At 37.8% G+C, this 25,109-nt stretch overlaps 2 protein-coding genes and 1 long non-coding RNA gene across 3 annotated transcripts; 2 read left to right on the top strand and 1 right to left on the bottom strand.

Moving 5' to 3' along the window:
* The first annotated feature begins 200 nt into the window (after window positions 1-200).
* Window positions 201-6,939, top strand: six4a (SIX homeobox 4a). The gene is made up of 3 exons (XM_039672333.2): window positions 201-1,410; window positions 3,615-4,252; window positions 6,266-6,939. The coding sequence occupies exons 1-3, from the start codon at window positions 620-622 to the stop codon at window positions 6,721-6,723; spliced, it is 1,887 nt and encodes a 628-aa protein (XP_039528267.2). The 5' UTR covers window positions 201-619; the 3' UTR covers window positions 6,724-6,939.
* LOC120479656 (uncharacterized) lies at window positions 3,037-22,316 on the bottom strand. The gene is made up of 5 exons (XR_005622955.2): window positions 22,177-22,316; window positions 8,867-8,956; window positions 6,537-6,606; window positions 6,212-6,397; window positions 3,037-3,165 (listed from the first exon to the last, which is right to left on the bottom strand). It is a non-coding gene; the product is annotated as an uncharacterized LOC120479656 (long non-coding RNA).
* On the top strand, window positions 15,719-18,099 carry six1a (SIX homeobox 1a). The gene is made up of 2 exons (XM_039672338.2): window positions 15,719-16,608; window positions 17,373-18,099. Exons 1-2 carry the CDS (start codon window positions 16,049-16,051, stop codon window positions 17,662-17,664), a joined length of 852 nt encoding a protein of 283 aa, XP_039528272.1. The 5' UTR covers window positions 15,719-16,048; the 3' UTR covers window positions 17,665-18,099.
* Window positions 22,317-25,109: the final 2,793 nt, after the last annotated feature.

The following is a 25,109-nucleotide window of genomic DNA, read 5'->3' as shown; positions in this document are numbered from 1 at the left end:
GATGGATGCTATATGGTTATCTCAATTTATCATCCATCTTTCCTTTTATTTCACCTTATTAATTTTCTTAGATATATATATTTGTTTGGTTGTATTAACAATAACTTTAGAAAATAAGTTTTTACTAAGTTTTCAAGAGACATTAAGACCAAAATGCATCATTTTAACCGGAGATAAAACGAACAGAGGGGTAGAGCTTGTCCTTTTGTAAATGTCTGTATCGTTTGAAGTGTTGTATGAACAGTCTGAGTCTGTTCAGAGTAAGCTCAGAGTAAACACACGGCCACACACACAAAAGCTCGAATGAAATCTCACCTATAGACCAGGTGAGCTGCGGGAGCGCGTCACGACTGAATGACAGATTCATTTGAATGGTTTAGCCCTAAAGCTGCGCTCTCCCCGCCCCTTTCGAAATTTCGTGCAGCCAATCATGTGTGTCCAACCCCCCCCCACCCCAATCATCGGGCTGAGAAGTCACGCTGCTGGAGCGAAAGGGGAAAGCTATCCACTTACAAGGACACCCGATATCACTCGCATGGCGCACGGGTAACCTGATCAGCTTGGGCAGAAACGAGGCGGGGTGACGGACTAAAGGAATCTGAGGTGAAGAATAAAAACAATGTCTATTTCCTCTAGTGAAGTGACAGTGGCAGGCGACATCAAAAAGGAAAATGTGAAGTACACGGAAACTCTTGAGAGCTCCACGGACAGTCGGGAGCACGTCAAACTCCTGACTCTTGACACTCCGGTGGCCGCCGGGATGCTCGTCGGGCAGCAGCAGCAGACCTCTCCGCTGGAGCGCAAGATGCCCACTATGGACTCTTTGTCTGCGCACACTTCACCCGCAACTACCACGAGCTCTTTGGCTTTTTCACCGGAGCAAGTTGCGTGTGTTTGCGAAGCGCTTCAGCAGGGGGGCAACGTGGATCGACTCGCCCGGTTCCTGTGGTCTCTCCCGCAGAGCGACTTATTGCGCGGTAACGAGAGTATCCTCCGCGCTCAGGCGCTGGTGGCCTTCCACCAGGCGCGCTACCAGGAGCTTTACAGCATCTTGGAGAGCCACAGCTTCAGCCCCTCAAGCCACTCTTCCCTTCAGGATTTATGGTACAAAGCCCGGTACACGGAGGCGGAGAAGGCCCGCGGTAGACCGCTGGGCGCAGTGGATAAATATCGCCTGCGACGAAAGTTTCCCCTGCCCCGGACCATCTGGGATGGAGAGGAGACGGTGTACTGCTTCAAAGAGCGCTCCAGGAACGCGCTGAAGGAACTCTATAAGCAGAACCGGTACCCGTCCCCGGCCGAGAAGAGGAATCTGGCCAAGATCACAGGACTGTCCCTAACGCAGGTTAGCAACTGGTTCAAAAATAGGAGGCAGAGAGACAGAAACCCGTCAGAGGCGCAGTCCAAAAGGTGAGCAAGACACATTTTGTTCAATGAATGAGTGAACACTCAAGGAATTTAACAAGACTTTTATTAAGTTATATTGGCAAGACTATTGAGATATAGTTCAATCAAGATCCTCCTTTGGGCATTTCACGATTGTAAAAAAAAGTTCTGCTTGGTTGTTACCAGTGCTTTTTGAATTTAGGCGGATTTTGATTTAAATATTTTATTTATTCTCAATGACGTTAAATCAGAAGAAAGCATCGACATTTTGAAATTGAAAGGGCAGTTTTAAAGGACATTATCCAAAGGTGTGCGTAAAATGTATTGCGTGAGTCATGTGTGACTGCGTGTGTTTATTTTTGAGTGAGTAGCTACTCTGGATCCATTGACGCGTAAGGTTTGCCCCACCACATAAATCACTCTGAACTATTTACTTTTCTTTTTAGCCAGAGGGGATAGGAAAACCTTCTCTTCAGCACTCAATTATAACACACTCACACACATGCACTGGATATACAGGATTCACTTTAATGTTTAAAACTCTTTGTGAACAAAGCTCTAGTGCACCTGGTGGAGGTGACCTACCTTACACAATACATTTGTTTTTCCATTCACAGAAAGCTGGTGTCACACGCTGCTTAAAGCATTTGTAAGCAATCGTATATTATCACGTGAATGAGGCTATTTTATTTACAGCTGGACTCCTTGGCCAGCATTTCAACAAAGAAAAACGCCAAATAGTTCATCTGAAAAATCACAATTCATGTTTGGAGATGTGTTTTTGCTAATATCAGTCAGAAAATCCAAGTATTTGTTTTATAGAGGACATCTTAAATGCCATTCATTCATTTATCTTGTAGATTTTCTCTAATGCCACATGTGGGGGTGTGGCAAATGTGTTATTAATAGGCCACGTCAGGCCTTTTCAGATTCAGGGACCCATTTACAGTCTCAGCCAGGGATGTATTATTAATATTATTGGCAAACATTATTATTTTTTATAGTGTTTGTGTTTAATAGATCACCAATGTTTAAAATTGCATTTAAATAGGCTATAAAGAATATTTGAAAGTCCAATATATTGTATAGCCTATGTAGGGTTTCATAATTTAGCATTACTGAAATATGTTTTTAAACGGAAAACAAGAAATGGACTAGAACACAGTGGTCTCGAGGCGAGTTTAAATAGATTTTTAAACGCGACGCAACAAGCAAAGACGCTTGTGAGACTGACAGAACGCGTCTTGTTTAAGCTCCCAAACGCGTAACGTTATCACTAAAAATAATAACTGGCAAAATCTTTTGTCTGGCTGTGAAGAGGAACACGTTGTGGAAGTCACACAGCTGCTGCAGTCATTCAATAAACGCGCCCTTTTCTCTCAATACGAATTTATGTTTGAACAGCTGAAGTCACTGTGAAATATCGTCCTAAGCGCGCAGTGGAGGAGGAATCGCGCTGTATCGGACTTTAAAATATCAGTTAAATTTAACCTCTCGTTTTGGCGGACCCTCCCTGTTTTAGCGAAGGACACTGTGAACATAAAGCTGACCATTTGTGAAGTCATGCTGTGATTGCGGGTTTGTGTCGCCAAATGGTGTGCGTGCATGCGTGCGGTGCGTAAAAGAGTCTGTAGTATAGACAGGATTACTCCTGAGTCCTGACATGCCAAGTCTGTGATCTTGGGAGTCCCGCGGTGTTAAGTGGATACTCACCTCCCCATTTGTCTATGCGCGCTCCCGTCTCCATCTTCCTGCAGCTGCGTCAATCCGCGCTCATGCCTACAGTTCAAAGAGTGAGAAGTTGGTTCATAACATTCCCACTTTCGTTTTCAAAGTACTTTATTGGTGTGGGTGTTTTGTATACAATGTTATATATAAAATCATCTTTCATCTTCTCTTTCACACAGTTTAGAAATATAGAATTAGAAATTTCCCCAAGTGTTTCTCTCTTTTCTTTTAAAATATATCATTGACTCAGTGAGCACATGTTGTTGTTGTTGTTGTTTGTGTCTGTGATGTGTTTGTGTCTGTCTGCCCAGATTAGGCCCACATCTGGTACACCTGGATTCCACATGGACCAGATGTGGGCCGACACTATGTTTCATTTCAGCTGTGTGCTATAAAAAAACTTATGCAAAATAATTAACTAAAAGTGTAGCGATTGAGACTCAAAGGTTTACTGATGTCCTTCATCATCAGATATCTTCATGTCTTTCACTCTCTCTCAGTGAGTCAGATGGAAATCACAGTACGGAGGACGAGAGCAGTAAAGGTCAGGAGTCTTTGTCCCCGTGTCCGATGTCGACCTGTTCTGATGGGGCAGTGGGTAATACAGTTGTGCCTCTCTGCTCTGGAGCTCTGGAGGCCGGGGTTATTGTCCAGCAGGTTGGAGACAGCAGGAACTCATCGTCCGTCATCTTTAACGGAGTCTCGGTCAACACACCCACCTCTGTTTTTCACAACGGCACCCCTTCCTTTCTCTCCACCACAGGACATGTACTCTTCAGTGGCATGAACTTGGGACTCCAGTCCCTGGCCTGCAGGTCAGTGGTTGATGTGGAGATGGATGGTGCAGGACAGGATAAAAGGGTAACAGCAGACCCTGCCCTGGCGTACCCCTCATTTCACTGCAGTGTGAATGGGACAGACGTAGAGGTGAAAGCAGAGGATGTTAGGCAGGATGTGTCAGTTCAGGACCAGACCACGTCCATTAACTCGGCGTTCACTGTCACCTCGTCCGATGGCTTGCAGCTTGAAGGTTACAACTTGGTTTCTGAAGGCAACGGGCCCTCGCTGCTTAGCAACAAGATTGTATTTCCTCCCTTGCAGCTCCCATCATCTTCTTCACCCTCGTCAGTTACACAAGGTGAGTGAGCCTCATCAAACATCATCAAAGATTAGGCTACATCATGCCTTCAAGCAGGATGAGTTTGTGTTTGTGTAGAAGGTCAAAGATATGATGTTTATTTTGTTGTTTCCTGCAAATCTACAATGACGTTAATACACCGCTCTTATGATGTTTTTTATTTTCTGTATTAAATAATATTTAATTATTAACCCCTTTGCTGTCACCCCCCTTTTTGAGAATGGGGGTTAAAATGCACTATTTAAACTTAAATGGTTGTAATTCAAGAATCCTTTGGAATATATACCCAAGTTTGGTCTTGTTTTAAAGGAAACAGAGAGCAGATTATTTCTGAAGTGAAAACACTTCAAAATGAAAATATGAAAAAGTTATGGAAGTTTAAATTTACTTTGTACATTAAATCAAATATACTGTACTATATATTTTTTATTTAATATAAAATATATTTTACAAAATATTTGTTTACTCTAAAATTACTATAAAATCAAAGCCATACATCTAACCAAGTTATGTTCCTAATTTGAATTTGATATCATAAAAATTGAAGTTTCCATGATATTTTGTTTAGGCGTAGTACCAAAAACAGCCACCGGGTGCCATCGAATTCCATTGAATTAAATTGTATACATTCTGCCTTAACAAATTAATACATTTCTGTCCAAATATCAATTCTGTCACAAAATTTGGAACCTTAAGACAGACCTTTCTGACAATATGTTTTTGTCAAGATTAGAAAAGGTTTTGATCATAAATTATGAAATATAATGATGCCCAAAAGGGGAGGAGCCTGATAAAATAAGTACCGTTTCTATGGTAACGCAATGTTCAATTATAAAACGGTTTTCACAGGATGAATTATGAGTTTATAAGCTTTCAAATGATACCTAATTTATGATAACTACTAAAATATGTGATATAATAAAAAAGGCGATAAAAAAGATATTATTATATATTATATTTTAGAGGATAATATATATTATAATTTTTAGAGGATAATATTATACTATAATTTTTTTATTGAAAAATACTAGATTATGTGTTTTATTATGAACTTCTAGCATAAAAACAGAAGTTTCAATGATTAAAAGTGGGTGCATCGACTTTTTGTGACAAAGGTCAGACCTGTTATGATACAGATTTTTTGAGGTGCACTCTTGTCATAAATTCATCAGTTACTCTTCCTACATAATATGTAACACAAAACAGGGGTAGAATATTTATTTAGAAGTCTTAGACCTTTCCAACAAATTTGTCATGATTAGATTAGGATTTACTAGAAATATAGTGAAGTAAATTTAGACCTCCCGGCACTGAAACGGTGACAGTTAAGGGGTTAAATAATATTTAAATATTAAACATTTAATTCACTTTGATCATTTTTTGAGGGCATAATGTCGAAAATGTCAGGCTGATACAATTTTCCTGGTATTAGAAGGAAATAGTAAAATAATGCAATTATTGAAAAGGAAATTTAAGTGGCATAATCTTCTATCATATTTTCTTTTTATCAGAAAATAGAAATATGTTTGGGGCCGGTAAGATTTTTACACGTTTTGAAGAAGGTTTTGTTTTTGAAAAACAGCAATATTGTGAAATATAATTACAATATAAAACAAAAAATATATATATATATTTAAAATGTAATTTATTCCTGTGATGGCAAAGCTGAATTTCCAGGATCCTTCAGAAATCTAATATGCCGATTTGCTTCTCAAGAAACATTTCTTATTATTATCAATGTAGAAAACAGTTGTGCTGCTTAATACTTTTTTAGGATCCTTTGATGAATGGAAAGTTCAAAAGACTTTTTTGAACATTATTAGTTTTAAGTGTCACATCAATTTAATGTATCCAAGTCACATAATCTGACCATTTATGGCAAGGCAAGGTCGTCAAACGTCATGATTTTTCCTTTTCTTTATCATGGAACTGAATAATATATCCTTAATATTTGTATACCACCGAAAAGGTTGAAGAGCTTGATCTTTTCTCTTCACTTCTGTCATCTGTCAGGCGTTGTTGATAGCAGATCTCCTGCTCATTCCTCTCTGTGTCACCTCGGGGTGGAGGAGCAGGACAGGCTTCAGATGACCTCTCTCGAGCCCAGCACGGCACTCTACGGCCTGGCCAACGCACACACACTATCTGTTGTAAAGAAGGAACCTTTAGAGACTCCTGGTGGATACCTTTACCAACTGGGTTACTCCCCCACCTCACTTAACACCAGCATGACAACGAGCCAGCAAGACTACTCCACTCTCACAGTAAGCTCACCATTACTCACCCAAACGGACCTTACCGGCCAGTTCAGAGGTCATGATGCCCAGATGACCTCGAGCCTAAATGGAGACTTCCTATGTGCGGTTTCAGAGAGAGGGAAGGGAGAGATTAGAGGAGGGGAGGAAGAAGAGGAAAAACAACTGACAAAACTAAAAACAGTCCATATAGAGGAAGAAATGACTGATCTTTGAACTTAAGAGGAGAAGGAGGTAAAATACTTTTTACTGAAATCACAACATTATTTTGGATTGTTGGTTGAGTTTTTTATGTTTTCAGCCTCTAAATGTTTTGTTGTTTTTTAATGTAAGTATTAAATTATTTTGGTACGTCTGTCACTTGGTTTGACTCCAGTTTGGTTTGGAGAACCTATGCAAAGTCATATCTAAAGAATACAGTTTTTGAAAGTGTTTGTTTTTTGTTGTTTTCCTCTTTTATCGCTCCTCCACACACACAGTTACTTTTTTCAGCTATACTAATTCAATAGTTGTGGATAACAGGGGTTTTCAAACAAGAGAGTGCTAAGGGTTACAGAAAAAACTAGTGTAAAAATGAATTAATAAATAAAACAAAAATAAAATGATAACACTTTATAATAAGGTTCATTAGTTAACCCCTTAACTGTCACCGTTCCACCGGGACGCCTAACTTTACTTTACTATATTTCTATTAAATCCTAATCTAATTATGACAAATTATACATCGTTGGAAAGGTCTAAGACTTCTAAATAAATATTCTACCCCTGTTTTGTGTTACAAATTATGTAGGAAGAGTAACTGATGAATTTATGACAAGAGTGCACCTCAAAAAATCTGCATCATTACAAGTTTTTGTCACAAGACCTTTGTCACAAAAAGTCAATGCACCCACTTTTAATCATTGAAACTTCTGTTTTTATGCTAAAAGTTCATAATAAAACATATAATCTAGTATTTTTCAATAAAAAATTATAGTATAATATTATCCTCTACATTTTTTTATCTTTCTTTTTTATTAAAACACATATTTAGGAGTTATCATAAATTAGGTATCATTTGAAAGCTTATAAACTCAGAATTCATCCTGTGAAAACCGTTACCATAGAAACGGTACTTATTTTATCAGGCTCCTCCCCTTTTGGGCATCATTATATTTCATAATTTATGATCAAAACCTTTTCTAATCTTGAAAAGAACATATTGTCAAAAAGGTCGGTGTCTCAAGGTTCCAAATTTTGTGACAGAACTGATATTTGGACAGAAATGTATTAATTTGTTAAGGCAGAATGTATACAACTAAATTCAAAGGAATTCAATAGCACCCGGTGGCTGTTTTTGGTACTACGCCTAAACAAAATATGGAAACTTCAATTTTTGTGATATCAACTTCAAATTTGGAACATATTTTGGTTCGATGTATGGCTTTGATTTTATAGTAATTTTAGAGTAAAAAATATTTTGTAAAATATATATTTTATATAAAATAAAAAACATATAGTACAGTATATTTGATTTAATGTAAATTTAAACTTCCATAACTTTTTCATACTTTCATTTTGAAGTGTTTTCACTTGAGCAATAATCTGCTGACTGTTTCCTTTTAAACAAGACCAAACTTGGGTATATATTCCAAAGCATTCTTGAATTACAACAATTTAAGTTTAAATAGTGCATTTTAACCCCCATTCTCAAAAAGCGGGGTGACAGCGAAGGGGTTAATGTATTAACTAAAATTAACTAACAATGAGCAATCCATTTGTTACTGTATGTGTTCATCTTTGTTAACATTAGTTCATTGTTTGTTCATGTTAGTTCACAGTGCATTAACTAATCTTAACAAGATTTTTTATAAACTATTAGCAAATGTTGAGTTAAACAAAGATCAATAAATGCTGCACGTGCATGTTAACTAATGTAGTTAACTAATATTTCTCTCATCTAACAAAAAATGGTGGGTAGAAAATAATAGAAACATAATAACACAATAGAAAATAAATATTTTTCAGAAAATATGTAAAAAAATAAATAAATAAATATTAAAACATTATTGTAGAAATTTGGTCTTTATACATATAGCTGATTTGTATATTAGTAATGCGGTCCCTTTCCAAGGGAATTAATGTTTGGAGTGATCCATGGAATCAAAACTTTTGAAAACCCCTGGTACATAAAATAATACCATATTTTCAAATTTCCTCCATCCATCCAGCAATTATTTCATACGGTTTTAAGAGTTTACATGTATTTTTGAGCTACAGGTAGCAGACAGCTCTTATTTTCTGTCTGTCGCCCCCCCCCCCCCCCCTTTCCTCCCGCAGTGGGGAGTGTGGACATATGTGTGTGTTTTATGAGAGTCACCTGCTAGTTTCTGCCAAGAAGAGTTGAGGTTAGCAGACAGGTGGACGTCTGGTCATGTGTCATCTGAGTCGAACCTTAAAGGTCACCTCACTACGGAAACACAGACACACTTTATTCCCATGCAGATTAAAAACATAAAATCTGTGAAAATCTTCATGGCATTGTCATGGTCATTACGTTGACTGCATCTTCCAATTACAATATGCAAATGATATGCAATGTAGATATCAATAGAAAATCCACAATGTTTGCTTATACAAATTAAGGGATGAGTCAGAATGGTTGGTAATTGACAGCTTGCCACAGATGTTGGCTGTTATCAGTACACAAAATATACTTGATTCGTTTGAAATGCAAACTGCTCTGAGCCTGCGATACGGGTAACTTAAACATTGATTAAACTCATCATCTAGGTCTTACAATGAACCATCATTGGAAGCAGATCATGTGAATTTGTCTTCAAACTGAATGCCACCTAAAAAGTACGACTGTCAAATGATTAATCACGATTAATCGCATCCAATATAAAAGTTTGTGTTTACTTAATATATGTGGGTGCACTGTGTATAATTATTTTATATATATATATATATAAATACACACACATGCTTGCATGTTAAAGAAATATTTCATGTATATACTGTATATAGATTTATATATAATTTATAATATATATAAACATTACATTTTTATATATAAATAAAAAAATTCTTAAATATACATGCATGTGTGTGTATTTATATATATACAAAATAATTATACACAGTGCACCCACATATATTAAGTAAACACAAACTTTTATTTTGGATGCAATTAATCTCAATTAATCATTTGACAGCCCTACTAAAAAGCAATAACAATTTGTCAAGATTGTTTGTCAAGATTTTCATTTATCAAACAAAAAAAAAGTCTGAATAGATGTCAGGATATTGCAGCACAGTTGTAAATGTGAAAAAATGTGAATATGATTGTGTATGTGAGTGAGTTGTGTGTTTGTCAGAATGTTTGTGTGAACGAGTGCATCTAGTTTTTGCTTTTCAGTTTGTTCTTTGTGCCTTCCTGCTTTCTGAAGGTCAACGTTTGGTTGGTCTTCAGGTTGCCATTTATTTATTTGGTGCTGGTTTGACATCTGCAGTATTTAACTCCATGACTAAAGCTATGCAGCCATTCTGGGACTGAGAAACGCCTTTTAGAAATCAGAGATGGCGAATGATGTCTTCTACAGAAATTAAAAAGATAGATGTGAAATGAGCTAATGTACGGCTAATGTAAATGTATGAGCAAAACTGGATTGTGAATATTATTTTAGCATGAACAAAAATGTTAGAGTTATAATGTATTTTTCTAAATAATTAATAATTAAAAAAAAGTGATCCATTAAATATTTATACTGGAATTAACAGCCTCACCCGAGTGATTTCATTCATGACTTGTAAACTCTCGACGTAGATTTGTTTGTGTTCACATGTTATGTCTACGGTGGATGTTAAATATTCAGGCCGACAGGAAACATGCAAATAAAAAGATTTAAGTAGCCAGGGAGGGGAGGTGAAGCAGAGACCTGATACAGAAAGGCCAGGCCGGGAGCTGGAAAATCAGCGGTGATCGTTTGCACATGCCTGGTGGTCTGGAGCTTGTTAGCAAGCTGCTCTTGCCTCAGACTCCTAAATTCAAATAAACAGGAGGGGGATTTCTGGAGGCCTTGTCGCCTCCTGTTAGGGGGGTCCAGACGGAGGTAGAGAAACAGACAGAGAAATTGTCTCCGATTTGGTAAATGACTGTTACAGATGGCACTTACGGACATTGTGTGGATTTCAAATGCATTGTTCCGCTTTTAAAACCACATAAACGCAAGCTAGCCAGCCGAACAATTTTCGATACCAAAGCTTTTCCCTGCCAAACATATCTGAATATACCATCATCTCAGCAGTATTGCTGGGACTCTTTCAGACTCTCTCGCAGAGGAGGGGAAAACAAGACAGAACAAAAGTGCGAGCGAGATAATGGGAACAGATTGTATGAGGAGAAGAAATAGGAGCATTGTCACCTGTTCCACAACAGCCTAGGTGACCCTGTTGCCATGAGAGATGGCCAGGTATCAGATAACACCAGCTCCAACAATGAACGCAGTCGGAGAGAAGAGTTTTTTGTGAGTTGTGAGCTTAATAGTTTAATGTCATATTTTGGCATTAACAACATGTAAAGAAAAAAAGTGATTAAACTACTCACACTACCTCGCGGTGACCATCAATGAAAAAATATAAACCTCTCAAACTTAGCCTTATTAAAAACTATGACCTCTCACCTTTGGGGGGTTCAGAAAGAGGGGGGACTTAACCCTGAATAGCAAACAGAGCTGGATTTGTAACCTGAACCTCCCCCCACGCCCCCACTAATGAGAGGTGAAAGGGCACACGCTGCTCCTCAGCTGTGCCTCATACCTGCGTGTGTGTGTGTGTGTGTGTGTGTGTGTGTGTAAGAGAGAGAATTTATATGAACCAGACCAATAAGTGTGAATGTGTAAATATAAATGCAGAGTGCCAGATATACTTGCAGGTCTGGGTAATGTGCATAAACGAACGCCATTAAACTAATACAAGTTGAACAACCTGAACTACAACTAACTGCTTATAAGCCTGAATAATATCAAATCGTGTCATCAAACTTGCATTCTTTGCCTTTAGGGATATGAGTCTGTCATCCTGCCATTCATATTTACTGACATATGACCTCTGCAGCCTTGCACAGTTTCTTTGGTATGCCTTCCTAGAGAGAGAGAAAAAGAGAGAGAGAGAGAAGGAGAGGTATTTTTTTCATGCATACAGCACACGTTTTGTGCAGTATTAGGCCACTAGTACTTTTCGGATATCGCTAAACTTGTGTTTCTGCAAAAAGCTGTGTGCTGCTACAATTCAAAAAGATGCAATTATCTTAAAGATAACTACAAAGTGTATGATGTAACCAGTTAGGTAGAAAGAAAGGTGATTGAATGGCACATATTATTAAGAGTGAAGAGGATAAGCATAAGGATTTCAGTGAAACACACACACACACAGAGATAGGGGTTAATCTGTGCCCCTGGTGAAATTGGACCACAGAGTGAGAGAGCACAACTGTTTTTTTCATTACTTCTTCTGACAGCCCACACACACCACTTTGTAAGAGTGCAGGACATTATTCTTGAATTCATTCAATGAGTTTTACCTTGTTGTTCCAGATTCTGATCTGAAACCTCATCTACAGTGTGAATAGAAGAACATAAAAACAAGACACACACACACACACTGTAGCCTAATTTTTTTTTGTCATCATAATATTTTGAGTTTCTGATGATTAAATGTCCTTCGTTGTTTTAACTAAAAAAAAAAATGAACTGATGAAAAAAATGAAAATGATTTAATGAACTTTAAATATTAAGGCAACCAGGTTACTTGTTTTTTCTAAGTAAAAACCAACAATCAATTACGCTGACAAACTAAGCAAAAGATATTATGAAAAGTACTATATATATATAAAGCAATGTAGGCTACATGGAATAGATCATAAATATTTGACAGAAGGCATTTCGAACTGTTTATTTGTGGCAAAAGCAGATAGAAGTCACTGGCTGGCGCCCTCTTCCTGTAGTACGAAATATGACACTTTGAGTTTGGAGATTATGGATGTATTTGGATTTATTGTGAAGAAATATATTGTTTTTTTTTTTTTTTAGAAATGTATTGGTATTGAGTCTATTTAAATAAAATATGCCATCATAAATCAACTCCCATTACGTTTGATGAATATGTCTAATTATTTTCTGTGTAAATACACAAATATATTTCATGTTTCTATGTTATCTTCTCAATATCATCACTGTATTACTTTTTAGAATCCTCAAATGACTAAAAAAAATAAAGTTACATTCTCTCCATTGCAGTCCACTAAGATATGCTTTAACAACAAGATATGCTTGTTTAGATCAAGGACCACAACGGAAGCAAGTTAAAAAAATAATAATAATAAAAAAAACTCCATTGTGTTATCCTTGCAAATGAGTGTATTTTTCACAATAAATTTTCACTATAAGAAATCTTGCCGTTTCTGGATTTAACTTATTCTATTCTATTTATATTCTATTCTAATAATTGCAATCTCATTTTATTTTTTCAGCTTGATTGATTAATTAAATCCAAATTGGTCGAAACTAATTTTAGGCTACTTTAAAAAAATGTAAATAAGCAACTATACTTTTTTTATTAGGTGATATTTTCGTATCCAAATCAGAAACAATCAAACTATTCGAATAATTTTAGTTCAAACTTATGTGAAAGGATAATAAGGATTCGTAATATGCTATTTCTGGACGTTTTTGACGTTCTATGTAAAATCAAGTCAATATGGGCCTATAATGACTTTGTTGCATAATTACTGTAGGCCCCTGCATCTAATTACAGGCATGCAAACAAAACAAATGCAACTAAACAATGTTTAAAAATGCATTCAACAATGCAAGTGTTATTGAAAAAAAATCCTGCTGTTTCAAACGAATTAAAATAAAAAGCTCCATTATCTGATCAATTTTCCTTTAACTTGTAATATGCAATAGTACTGGATTGTTCTTCCCCCCTCGAACGGCTGCAACAACGTCTAATTAGCGGTGGATTCTCCTCCACTCAGTCTTTCATTTACACCTCACAGAAAACTCATAAACACACACTCGGTGTAAAGAAAACAGTTTACACCTTCACAGTGGTGGAGCACGGACTACTAAACATGAAATATGGTGACATTTATGTTGCACTTATTAGGATGTTTTGTGCGTGTGTGTGTGTGCGCGCGCTCCCCCTCACCCTGTATGCGCACGCGCTTCTGTTAGTCCATAACATCTTGAAATGATCATGAGAGCGGGCACGACGCCGTCCTGGGGGCTGGTAGAGGATCCGGTGTGATGGAGGGGGTGCATTGTACTGGACATAGCCTATACCGTAACCTGAGCAGAGAAGCCATCGACCCACCTACAGTTCAGGACAGACCCAAGGAGACCGCTTTAGCCAGCATTTATGTAGACATTTTGGAATATATTTATGCACATAGAATTACATCGATCACACTTCACATTACTGTGCATTTAAAAAAAAAACAATTAATATGTACATGTTCTATGTGTATAATTCGTGATTAATTTAAACAAAGTGTGATATGCAATAGCCTTACATGCGTTTTGTTTTATTCAAAGACTCAGGAGCTCCGATTAAGAATTTATTTACAATTCTGATTCCCATAAAATTAGAAGTAGATTATTCTAAAATGCAGTTAACATCTGCTTGCTGCGTAAACTCTTCAAAGGCATTAAAAACCATTAAGAAAAAAGAGGGAAAAAAGAGGGGGCGGATAACGCAGGTTAGACTGAACACGAATGATTGTTTTCACAGGTGTTAAGGGGGCCAATTAAAGATTACACAGATACTAATTAGCATTAGGGAATATTTAGTGTCCAAAATCCTCACAACGTTCTAAAATGTATAGAAAAGAAGAGGGCTAATATATACATACATATATATATATATAAAAATAATAATAAACAGCCTCAGGCGGACCAGCTGGATTTCCCGGTGTCATGTTACGGATATCTTGAGAGATAAAGAGCTGTGACCGGGAGACTAAGAGCTCGTCAAGCTCACAAGTTATTCGCTAATGGATCGGTATAGTGTTTCAGACCCACCTTACAAAACCACACAGACCAAATACTTCAACGACGGGGCTTATTTCAACTAAATATAATTATTTAAAACACACACACACACACACACACACACATGCACTGTTAAAAATGTTTTTTTTAATTAGATCATAGATTCAGGAAAAAATTGTGTTATTGAGTTAAAAGAAGAGATAAAAGAAATTCTATGCGTTTCATTGGACGTTCTCCAGTATGGCCCTTTAAACCTCACGGTTTTTAAAATAAATCCAAATAAAGGCTGATTTTTTTAAAATAGCCTATAGGTTTTTATTTGGCATCAGGCCTAACTTTTATTAGTTCTGATTGGAACCTAAAGATATATGTGGCATTTTTAAGAGAGGCCTGTACAATGGATTAATCAAAGCAATTTATAGGCATAAGTTATCAGGAAAAACTAAACAAAGTCGAATTCATGTATAGATTTCAGACGTGTAAAATTCATAATTAAAATAATAAGACGGTCATTCTTTCTCAAGGCCAATGACTTCAAGAAGTTCAACTAGCAGAAATAAGACTTCAGGTAATATCGTATTTTGACGCATGAATGCTGTCCCACGAATTCAATTATTTCCATATTAATTCTTATAGGTATTGTTGCCTTTATTAATTAGTAAAACGAAGGCAAGAATAATGTATTAGAATATCTTTACCTAATTTACGATAACTGAGAAATTCAGAGATGTAGGCCTATATCTTTTCTGCATCTCCCTTTAAGCATCTTTGACACACTCTTGAATCCATCATCAAAACTTCTGGCCCACTACAATACTGATAAGCTATGAAAATGCCACCCAATTAAGCGCACACATTGCTAGTTTTTTTGTATAGAATTCTCAAGAATTAATCTTAGCTAATAACTGAAAATAAAATATAAGTGCAAAACATATAATCTTATAATTAAAATAATATAAGACTATCTCTATGCATCTATACTGTGATGTCAAGGAAATCAGAAGGCGATGTAAATACTGCGGATTCAAAGCTGTGGAGGAGCTTGCGATCATTTAATAATTGATTAGTAGCCTATCAATGGTATAGTGTGGGTGAGTATGTGCGTGTGCATGTGTGTGTGTGTGTGTGTGTGTGTTCAAGGTCTCCAGTTTCAGGCCTTGACGTCCGCCCTCCGGGGAGGAAACGGAACGGATCTGTAGACGCAGTTCTGCTCTGCCTGCCGGTTCCACAACAGACCGGGGCGAGCCAATCACGGAATGACGCTGTGCTGGGTTTCTCTGTCATATATCCATACGGACAAACCGCATCGGAATCTCACGTGTGCAGCCCAGAGGATTGACAGTGGTGCCACACAACCGGATAACAGACGGTTATTAATATTGGAGGAGCTGCATCAACAGATAAACGTGGCACGGGGCTTTTTGTCCCGGGGCTCATTGGAGAGGAATACCCACAGAGCCTTGGATTAGGAGGGTATTAGGCTACTTGGTGGATTCCATCGGGGCGCCATGTCAATCTTGCCCTCTTTCGGCTTTACGCAGGAGCAGGTCGCGTGCGTCTGCGAGGTGCTGCAGCAGGGTGGGAACCTGGAGAGACTCGGACGTTTCCTTTGGTCCCTGCCAGCCTGCGACCACCTCCACAAGAACGAATCTGTGCTGAAAGCGAAGGCCGTGGTGGCATTCCACCGGGGAAATTTCCGTGAGCTCTACAAGATATTGGAAAGCCACCAGTACTCCGCGCACAACCACCCGAAGCTGCAGCAGCTGTGGCTGAAGGCTCACTATGTGGAGGCGGAAAAATTGCGCGGCCGCCCGCTGGGCGCTGTGGGCAAATACCGAGTGCGCAGGAAATTCCCTTTGCCCCGTACGATCTGGGACGGCGAAGAGACCAGTTACTGCTTTAAAGAGAAGTCTCGGGGTGTGCTGCGTGAATGGTACACGCACAATCCCTATCCATCTCCAAGGGAGAAGCGGGAGCTGGCGGACGCAACGGGACTGACCACAACACAGGTCAGCAACTGGTTTAAAAACAGGAGGCAAAGAGACCGGGCAGCCGAGGCAAAAGAGAGGTGAGTTATTAAAAAATTATAAATATATAAACAATTAAATATAGCCTAGGCTACGTTTTTTTGAGAGTAGGCCTACTCTCCAAGCTAAAGTGTATGAACAGCTTTTTTTTTTAAAAAGCGAAAAAATTGTTAATAGCCTATTGCAGTCACGCGCAGTGAGGACAACAAAATTTGACATGTATAGTCTAACTAAAAAGATGATGTAGTCACTCAAATGTAACTCTAATAATTTAAACCAAACACGATCTATTTTTATAATTTGTAGAAATAGCTATTTTATGTTAACAATGTTTTTTTGTTTGTTTTGTTTTTTAGTTGGGATTCAAAAGTCTATAGTTTTGCTCTAACGAACGAAACAAGTGAAAAGGAAGATATTTTTTCTTAGGCCTACTGAGATTTTATTTAGGCTTCTATATTCGTAGGCTATAATTTAATAGGAGATTTTGGAAAGTTTGATTCAGTGTAAGATTGATTTGCGTTTTGTAATAGGCCTAAAATCGTCTCGAATTCTAGAAACGTTTCTTTCGTAAATCTAAGATGACAGTTATCTTTTTAGACGTGTTGACATAAGCGAAGTAAAGGCCTACATAAGTGCGTAGCTAAACATTTAATTTAAAAACATAATGCGTCAGTTTGACTTTAGCCGATGTAAGATGAAACTATTTTGAATCTACACTTTGTTAAATATATAGCCAAATTCTAGGCCTATGACATGTCAATAGGCCCATATCAAATCATGTTAAAATGTAATATTCATCCAACAGAGAAAACAGCGAGAACAACGGCGTTGGCGGTAAGCAGAGCCAGCGGTCTCCGCTCGACGGAGTGAAGTCGCTGATGTCCAGCTCGGAGGATGAATACTCTCCGCCGCAGAGTCCCGAGCACAACCCCGTGCTCCTCCTGCAGGGGAACATCAACACTCCCGTGGCTCCCGCATACCCAATGCCCGGCCTCGGTGCGCAGCATTCGGTGCACAGCATGCAAGGACATCCGCATCAGATCCATGATTCACTGTTGGGATCTCTAACATCCAGCCTTGTGGATTTAGGATCTTAGGATTTCCCGTTGACATTTTTAAGCGACAAGACTTATAAACATAACCAATATTTACGGTTTTACTGCATATTCTTATGACGCAGAGGACGTTTGCTGATATAAACTATTCTGTTGCAAATGATTAAGAAAGGGGGAGTTTTGAAAGAGTTTCTCTGAGTTTGGGGAATTTTGTGTTTACTGGAAAAGTGCATTAAATTTGTAAAAACAGCGAGGCCAATATTTAAAAGAATATTCTCACTATTGTTGGATGCATAAACGTTTAATAATTTATGATGTTTTAATTAAAGTTAATTTATAGAAATTGTTCTGTATTGGACAGTATTCTAAGAACGGGGATTTTAATGAGAAAGACATTGGCTTTTAAGCATCTGCAACTAACTATGGATGTGAAAAACTGGTTTCTTAATTTTTTTTTATTAAATACAGCCCAATGTGTATCGACAACATTTACTACAGTCTTTTAGTTTTAAAAACAGTGGCTCTCCAACATCAAGTTTTTTTTTATCACAGGGTATTGTCCAAAATCTTCGACACATCATCAACTCTATTGTCGTTAAAAGACGACAATAAATAAGAACAACGCCCCAAAATTAATAAAAAATATGTTAATCCACGTGACACTTCCAAGCCGGAAGAGGGCATGGGCGCGTGAAAAATGAGAACGCCTGAAACGTCAACAAGAAAAATTGGCCCTTAAGCAGAGGGGCAGAGAGACGCCAAGGCGCCAGGGTGCGCGCGGGGCCGAGTTTGACTTTTTGACCGTTATTCAGTCCCAAAAAAAAAAAAAAAAAAAACCTGGTCAAACACACACGTTGAGTCACTTTATGCCTTAACGTTACGGTTTGATAGGCTAAACATTTATTAAGTTCATTATAATGACCGACTGATGACAAAAATGAGAGACATTTAGAGAAAGGGATAAAGTAGCCTACTGCTTTCTTTTAGTTAAGAACTTAAAATTGTTTTTTGTTAGTTCTGGGCCACTGACAATTGACACTATCCGCAAATTCCGCCCTAAAAACCCTACACCCAAAACGCCTCGTCCACCCCATAGACTGTAAAAATGATCCACCCAAACCACTACAAAACAGCGTCGACCCAATTTAAAACAATTGTGAACTTTTTCTTCTCCCTTTTTAATAAAAAAACTAGATATAGTCTGCATACACTGCCAAACAATTTTTAACAAATGGAAATAACTGAAGATTTAAAAAATCTAATTTGTCGCACATTTGCTAACATTTTTAAACATAGGCCTAGATGAAAAATGAAAACATTTCCAGCTCTGCATAGGAAAACTAAAGTTTCTGGAATATTCTGCAGTGCGATCAGCTCTTTCTGTCTCGCTTACCTCAATAGTCTCTCTCGTGTCAGTGTAAATGGTTGTGAACAGAGAGCGCAGAGGGTTTCCGGGCCCTAATTAGAAACATTCTCTGGGTTTAGAAGGGCTTGATTGCAAAAACGAAGGGGACACCCTTCCAACCTCAAGCCACAGGGTGTTGCACAACAGAAATTTACCGTTGGAGTTCAATAAAGTCTGTCTGCCTCGTACGAATTCTTACGATTTAGCCACCTTTTAATCACTCAAATTCGTCGTGAGATAGAGCTGGTCTGTCAGCGTGATTCTATGTGATTTTTCAAAATATCATGTTGTGCCTGACCTAAATTCAGGAACTCATTGAATTTTTCCAACAATGTCCAATCCAATGAAAAATCAGCGTAATCAACTGTCTAATAATTCCCACAAATTAATATTCCTTATACATCTGCTTTCCTCTTGTTGGAAGTTTCTAACCAACAAACTGATAAATCCATAATACTAAAAATTTGGATTTCATTTTTGAATAGTCAATTCTGTTTATTCTTAACCAACTGGTAGACCACATTTTGGAATCAGAGAAACGGTTTAAAAACACACTCTTAAAAACAATAAAGGTTCAAAAGGGGATTTTCACTTGAAATGCCATAAAATAACAGTAGTGTGAAGAACATTTTAATAATCTGAAGAACCTTAATGCAAAGGTTTTAATGCCATTAACTTTACTTTTAAGAATGCTAATCAAACCCACAACCACATTGTCATTATTAAACATCTTGTTGTTTCAGTCTTCACATTAAAGTTTCTTCACCACACTGAAGGGAATGCAGAAGCTAAAAAGTATTTTTACACTACACACATCTCTAATGTTTGGTTGAGGTCAATACTTTTTTAATTAAAGGTCAGAATAAATGTTGTTCTGATGTTCTGTTTAAATTGTATCTCCAACTGCAAACCATGAAGAAAATAAATGAATATTGGACTAGATAGAGTCAAAAGTGTTCTCTGGCACAGACAAACTTCTGTGAAATGCCTCGGGTGGCAAACCTGAATGTGACAGTCAATCTCACACTCACACACTATCTGTCTGTCGGGGAGCTTCACCTGCACAGGTAAGTCACTCAGCCAGAACTCAAGGAAACTGACTCATAAAAGGTTTTGGGGGAGGGGGCGACACTGAAGGAGCTTTTAAAGTGAGTCTCGGGAGAGCCAGAAGAGGGGGATTCTGTTACCAGTGATGCATTGACCTGACAACACTTCAACCAGCCAGACCCCCGACAAAGACTAACATGTGTTTGTGGGAAAGGGATATGGGTGATACGTCAGTTTTAAAATCCACTTTTCTGAAGGTCACTGAAACTCAAGCAGCCATTTCTCACTTGCACACACACACACAGATAGAGAGATAGATAGATAGAGAGAGAGAGAGAGAGAGAGAGAGAGAGAGAGAGAGAGAGAGAGAGAGAGAGAGAGAGAGAGAAAATAATGCTTACATATCTAGTAGCACAGATCTTAAAATTAAACAGAAAATAATATTTTAGGTGTTTTAGGTTTGAAACAATGAATAGACAAAAGCAGACGGACGGACGGACGGACGGACGGACGGACGGACGGACGGACGGACGGACGGACGGACGGACGGACGGACGGACGGACGGACAGACAGACAGACAGACAGACAGACAGACAGACAGACAGACAGACAGACAGACAGACAGACAGACAGACAGACAGACAGACAGACAGACAGACAGACAGATAGATAGATAGATAGATAGATAGATAGATAGATAGATAGATAGATAGATAGATAGATAGATAGATAGATAGATAGATAGATAGATAGATTCTTCATTACATATTTGCAATAAAAAGGTGATTCACTGAAACAATGCTTGTCAGAAGAAAAAGATAATTTTGGCATCTCGCTCAGGCTTGGAAACATTAAGCCAAAACTTTCACTCCCCAGAGAGGGAGAGTGAGAGAACAGGATAAAACTCGAGATAGCTCCATTAAAGAAAGAAAAAACTCAGGAAATGAAAACAGAAATATGATAGCTTCCTGTTTTTCATTGGGACTCAGAGCATTCTCCTTTTGGGGTATAATTATTACAATGAGATCAGTGTGATATCGTCCAAAACCTTCAACACACATACTACACACCCTCATCTTGTAGTCGAATCCAGGATTCTCTGGCGTGCTTCTGCTGGCTGACATTCCAGTGGCAGTTTTGTCTCCCTGGATCACAGTGATCTAGATCCACATTGATTATGGAATTCTGGTAAAGCCCTGATATCAGCGGGAGAACTGGACTGACTGACAGCAGGCATTAGAAAAGGGCCTCTTCTATTTCTTATACTTCTCTTCTTACTAGGCCAATGTGTTTTCAGTCAACTCACAACTATTTTTTTTTTTACTCTTGCTATGTCACACTTCTTTGATTAATTATTTAGCATAATTGTCTACTAGTGCATAAATTAAGCATTATCAGCTTTACATACAATATTTCAATGAACAGGTAGGCCTAGCCTATACAAACATAGTCTATCTAATTTCCTGATAAAACAGTTCACTTATTTGCCTGTTGGACACATTTTAAATGTCTGCACACTTTGTTTTGCTAACACATTGACTCGGTTGTCTTGACTCATTATCTCATTAGTCTTAGCAGGAGCTTGTAATAACCATAATTACTGTGGCTGCAGGGTTGTACCACAATGTCTCTTCTGCCCTCTGGTGGTAATGTTAAGCATAAAACCTAGCTCGAATCAGGAAGGCTGGAGTTTGCATTTCTGTTATTCTAATCTAAATCACAACAAATTGGTGAAAACAACGAATTATACGATAAAAGACGACTATAAGTTGATCAATAGATTTATAGATAGCTTTAAATTTCTAAAATGAAGAGAGACTGACGGAGAAATTCAGAAATTATTCAAATAAGAACAGCAATCTTAGACAAAGCAGTATTAGACAAGGCCTTCAAACAATTATAGGAGTTTGTACACACATTATCTATAAATTATGTGTGTATTATGTAGGCCAACGGCAAAGCTTGGAGATTTTGGAGAATGAACTGTTGCCCTACACTTTTTTTATGTCGAGAAGAGCAGGTATTTAGTATTTGTCTCCCCCTAGCGATCGATATGAGCAATTGCATTATAAACACGTATCTATGTCAGTGTAAAGCCTACCTGTATAAAGTTTAGATGTAATTTTGAGGTCGTCCTGTAGGAATTTGTTTCCTCGTGGATATTCCCGAGCACTAGATCGCGTCTATGACGGTTTTAAGGTAAGTTACGAAGCTTTTAAATAGATTGATCCAGCTTGATTGTCGCTGTAGTAAAAAATACTCTTATCTTTTTAGCGGAAGCAATGAGAGGCTACAGGCGATCATGTGTTCACAGTCACGTGTTCACAGTCAAGTAGCTCTATTTTAGTGTATTGAGAAGCTGTCAAGGTCCGAGACTAAAGCTTCAGATCGAGCACAATTACTGGCTGACACTATCGCTTTTCAATAACCCTCGTGCTAGTTTTCTTCTGACAGCTTTTATTGACGGCTTCATTTTTCTGACTGCAAGAGACGACAACATTCTGTCATAATCATTGATTACTTCACCGAATTCAATTCACATTTGTTTTTCTTTAAGGAGACTTAAAGTTTCCGGTTCTTGTTAGAAGTTGTTAAGAGTCCGCGGTCGAAAAGCAGCATCTTGCCAAGATAGACGAAGCACGCTCTCGTTATTGATTTGTAAAGATCAGACTAAAAAATACATCACAATATCTTTGTTGATCCTGGATCAACTTTCCAATCCACCAATCAGATTTGAGGGAAACGTTTACAGTTTATGTCAAGTTTAGGCTTAGAATCATTGTGAAGTACTTAAACATCACAGTATTAACCTTTCATTACCCTCTGAAAAAACTATTTGTGATTTAGGAATTTTTGGTTAATCTATTATGACGATTTGTTCGTCAATTTTTATTATTATTTGATAACAACATTTAACCATGCAGGTTTAAAACAAAACCAATTGAGATCAAAATCCCTTTTACAACTTACAAGAGTGACCAGGTAGACAATTCTTAATAGCTTAAGTAGGCTATTTCAATAATTCCAATAATTCGTTTTAACAATTAGATGTTGAATGTGTCCGGAAAAGTAAGAAATAACCCGAAGTTGATTAAAATTTGAAAAAGTGCACTTTGGTGGTGGGTTATCATGGCCTTAAAGGGATAGTTTACCCCACAAAATGCAAATTCTGTAATTTACTCTCCCTCAAGTTGTTCCAAACCTGTATACACAATAATAGCCTATATTTTAAAGTTGACGGTTGCCATTGACTTAACATAGTCAATGGCTACCGGTGTGGAACAACATGGGGGTGAGTAAATGATGACTGAATTTTCAGTTTTGGGGGATTATTTTGGGGATAGCCACAGGTTAACCAAGTCTATTGTTGTTTTGGACCCCACTAAAAACTGTCGAAGCATTTCTTCACAGGATCTTCTTTTGTGTTTTGCAGAAAGAACGTCATATCCATGTTTGGAACGAGTGTAAATTATGGCAGAAATTTAAATTTTGGTGGACTTTTCCTTTACTTTTGCTTTTGTTAGTGTAGATTTAAAATATGACAAAATTGAATGTGATTTAGAGAGGTATAAATAAATGCAATAGCCTATCCAACGCAAAGCTGTCGTGTAGCTGTCCACGGTGCTGAATGGCGCCTATTTCACTTAGTGCGATTCGGTTATTGACATAAGCGAAACAAATAATAATACAGTGTGTGTGTGTGTGTGTGTGTGCGTGTGTGTGTGTGTGTGTGTGTGTGTGTGTGTGTGTGTGTGTGTGAGAGAGAGAGAGAGAGAGAGAGAGAGAGAGAGAGAGAGTGAGAGAGAGAGTGAAAGAGAAAGAGAGAGGGGGGGGGATTTCACTGTCATACAGTGTCAGATAGGCTACTGTAGCCTATGTATAGATATTGTCTATTAGATATGGACCATGATTTTATGTAGCCCACTGTCTGTGTGGTAGGCTGTGACTGTGTAGGACCTCAAATGGACGAATAATCTATTAAATGATCTAGAACACTCTTTAACGATCCCTCACTTGCTTTTGAAACAACTAGAACTATATCCGAGATCCTTTCGTGGAAAAAAATGGAAACTTCTCGTGCCTCCCTATAATGAATACCATTGTAAGTCGCCTTGGATGAAAGCACACGCTAAACAAATAAACATTTATAATTATAACCTATATATTTTCCAGTTACAGTTCCATGTATAGTTGTTCTGTGGCCTTTGATTCAGCACTACCGCCCGGCTGAAAAGGGCTGAGCTGGAAGTCATGCCACGCTACATTTGACCACCAGAGGTCGCAGCAAGAATCAAATTCTACAAAATAAGCATGCATTATGACCAAAGACTAGAGCACATATGAACCCTATAGGACTAGCCTGGTTAAAAACAGACCATTCTCAGTTGTATTCTCAGTTGTAACTGAGTTATGGTCTGGCAAACTTCATAGACAAATCATTTCCTATGGGGCGTCACCAAAGGATGCAGCTCAAATCCCTCTGGTAATTGGATAGACCTAAAACCAATCAGAGCATGAAGGAGATGACATGAAGTGAATGTGCTTTCCATTAAATAAATCACACACAGTAAACAAAACCTTTACAAAAAAAAAAACTTTGCAATTAACTTTAAAATTTAGACGTGAAAACTGGGTGCCAGTGCAAATTCAACTTGAAGTCGTCGGACTTGGCGCCGTGCGCGCTGTTACGAAAAAAGCCGTGCACACAGCCAAGCGAAATGGGGGTCTTGCCTAGGGTTCCCATTTTTGATTACTAAAAACCAGGATACTCGGCCGGAAAACAGATACTCAAATTATACTCGAAGTTTACTCAAGGATGCCTTACTAATTTCAATACATTTAAAGTATGCCTCCTCTGTATGGGTAGAAAAATGTTATATAACAAGACACAACTTACTCAACATGTTTTATTATGACAGGTTTCAAAAATAATGAATTAAATAATGATATTTAATAATTAATAATGAAATAATGTCTCTTCTGCATTAGAAAAATAAACACATAAATAAATAGCCTAACTAAAAGAAATACCCG

Source organism: Pimephales promelas, chromosome 11 (assembly GCF_988280905.1).
Source record: "Pimephales promelas chromosome 11, fPimPro1.hap1.1, whole genome shotgun sequence".
Taxonomy (NCBI): Eukaryota; Metazoa; Chordata; class Actinopteri; order Cypriniformes; family Leuciscidae; genus Pimephales; species Pimephales promelas.
The sequence above is the reverse complement of the archived record's forward strand: the minus strand, read 5'-3'. Positions and strand labels throughout refer to the sequence as shown.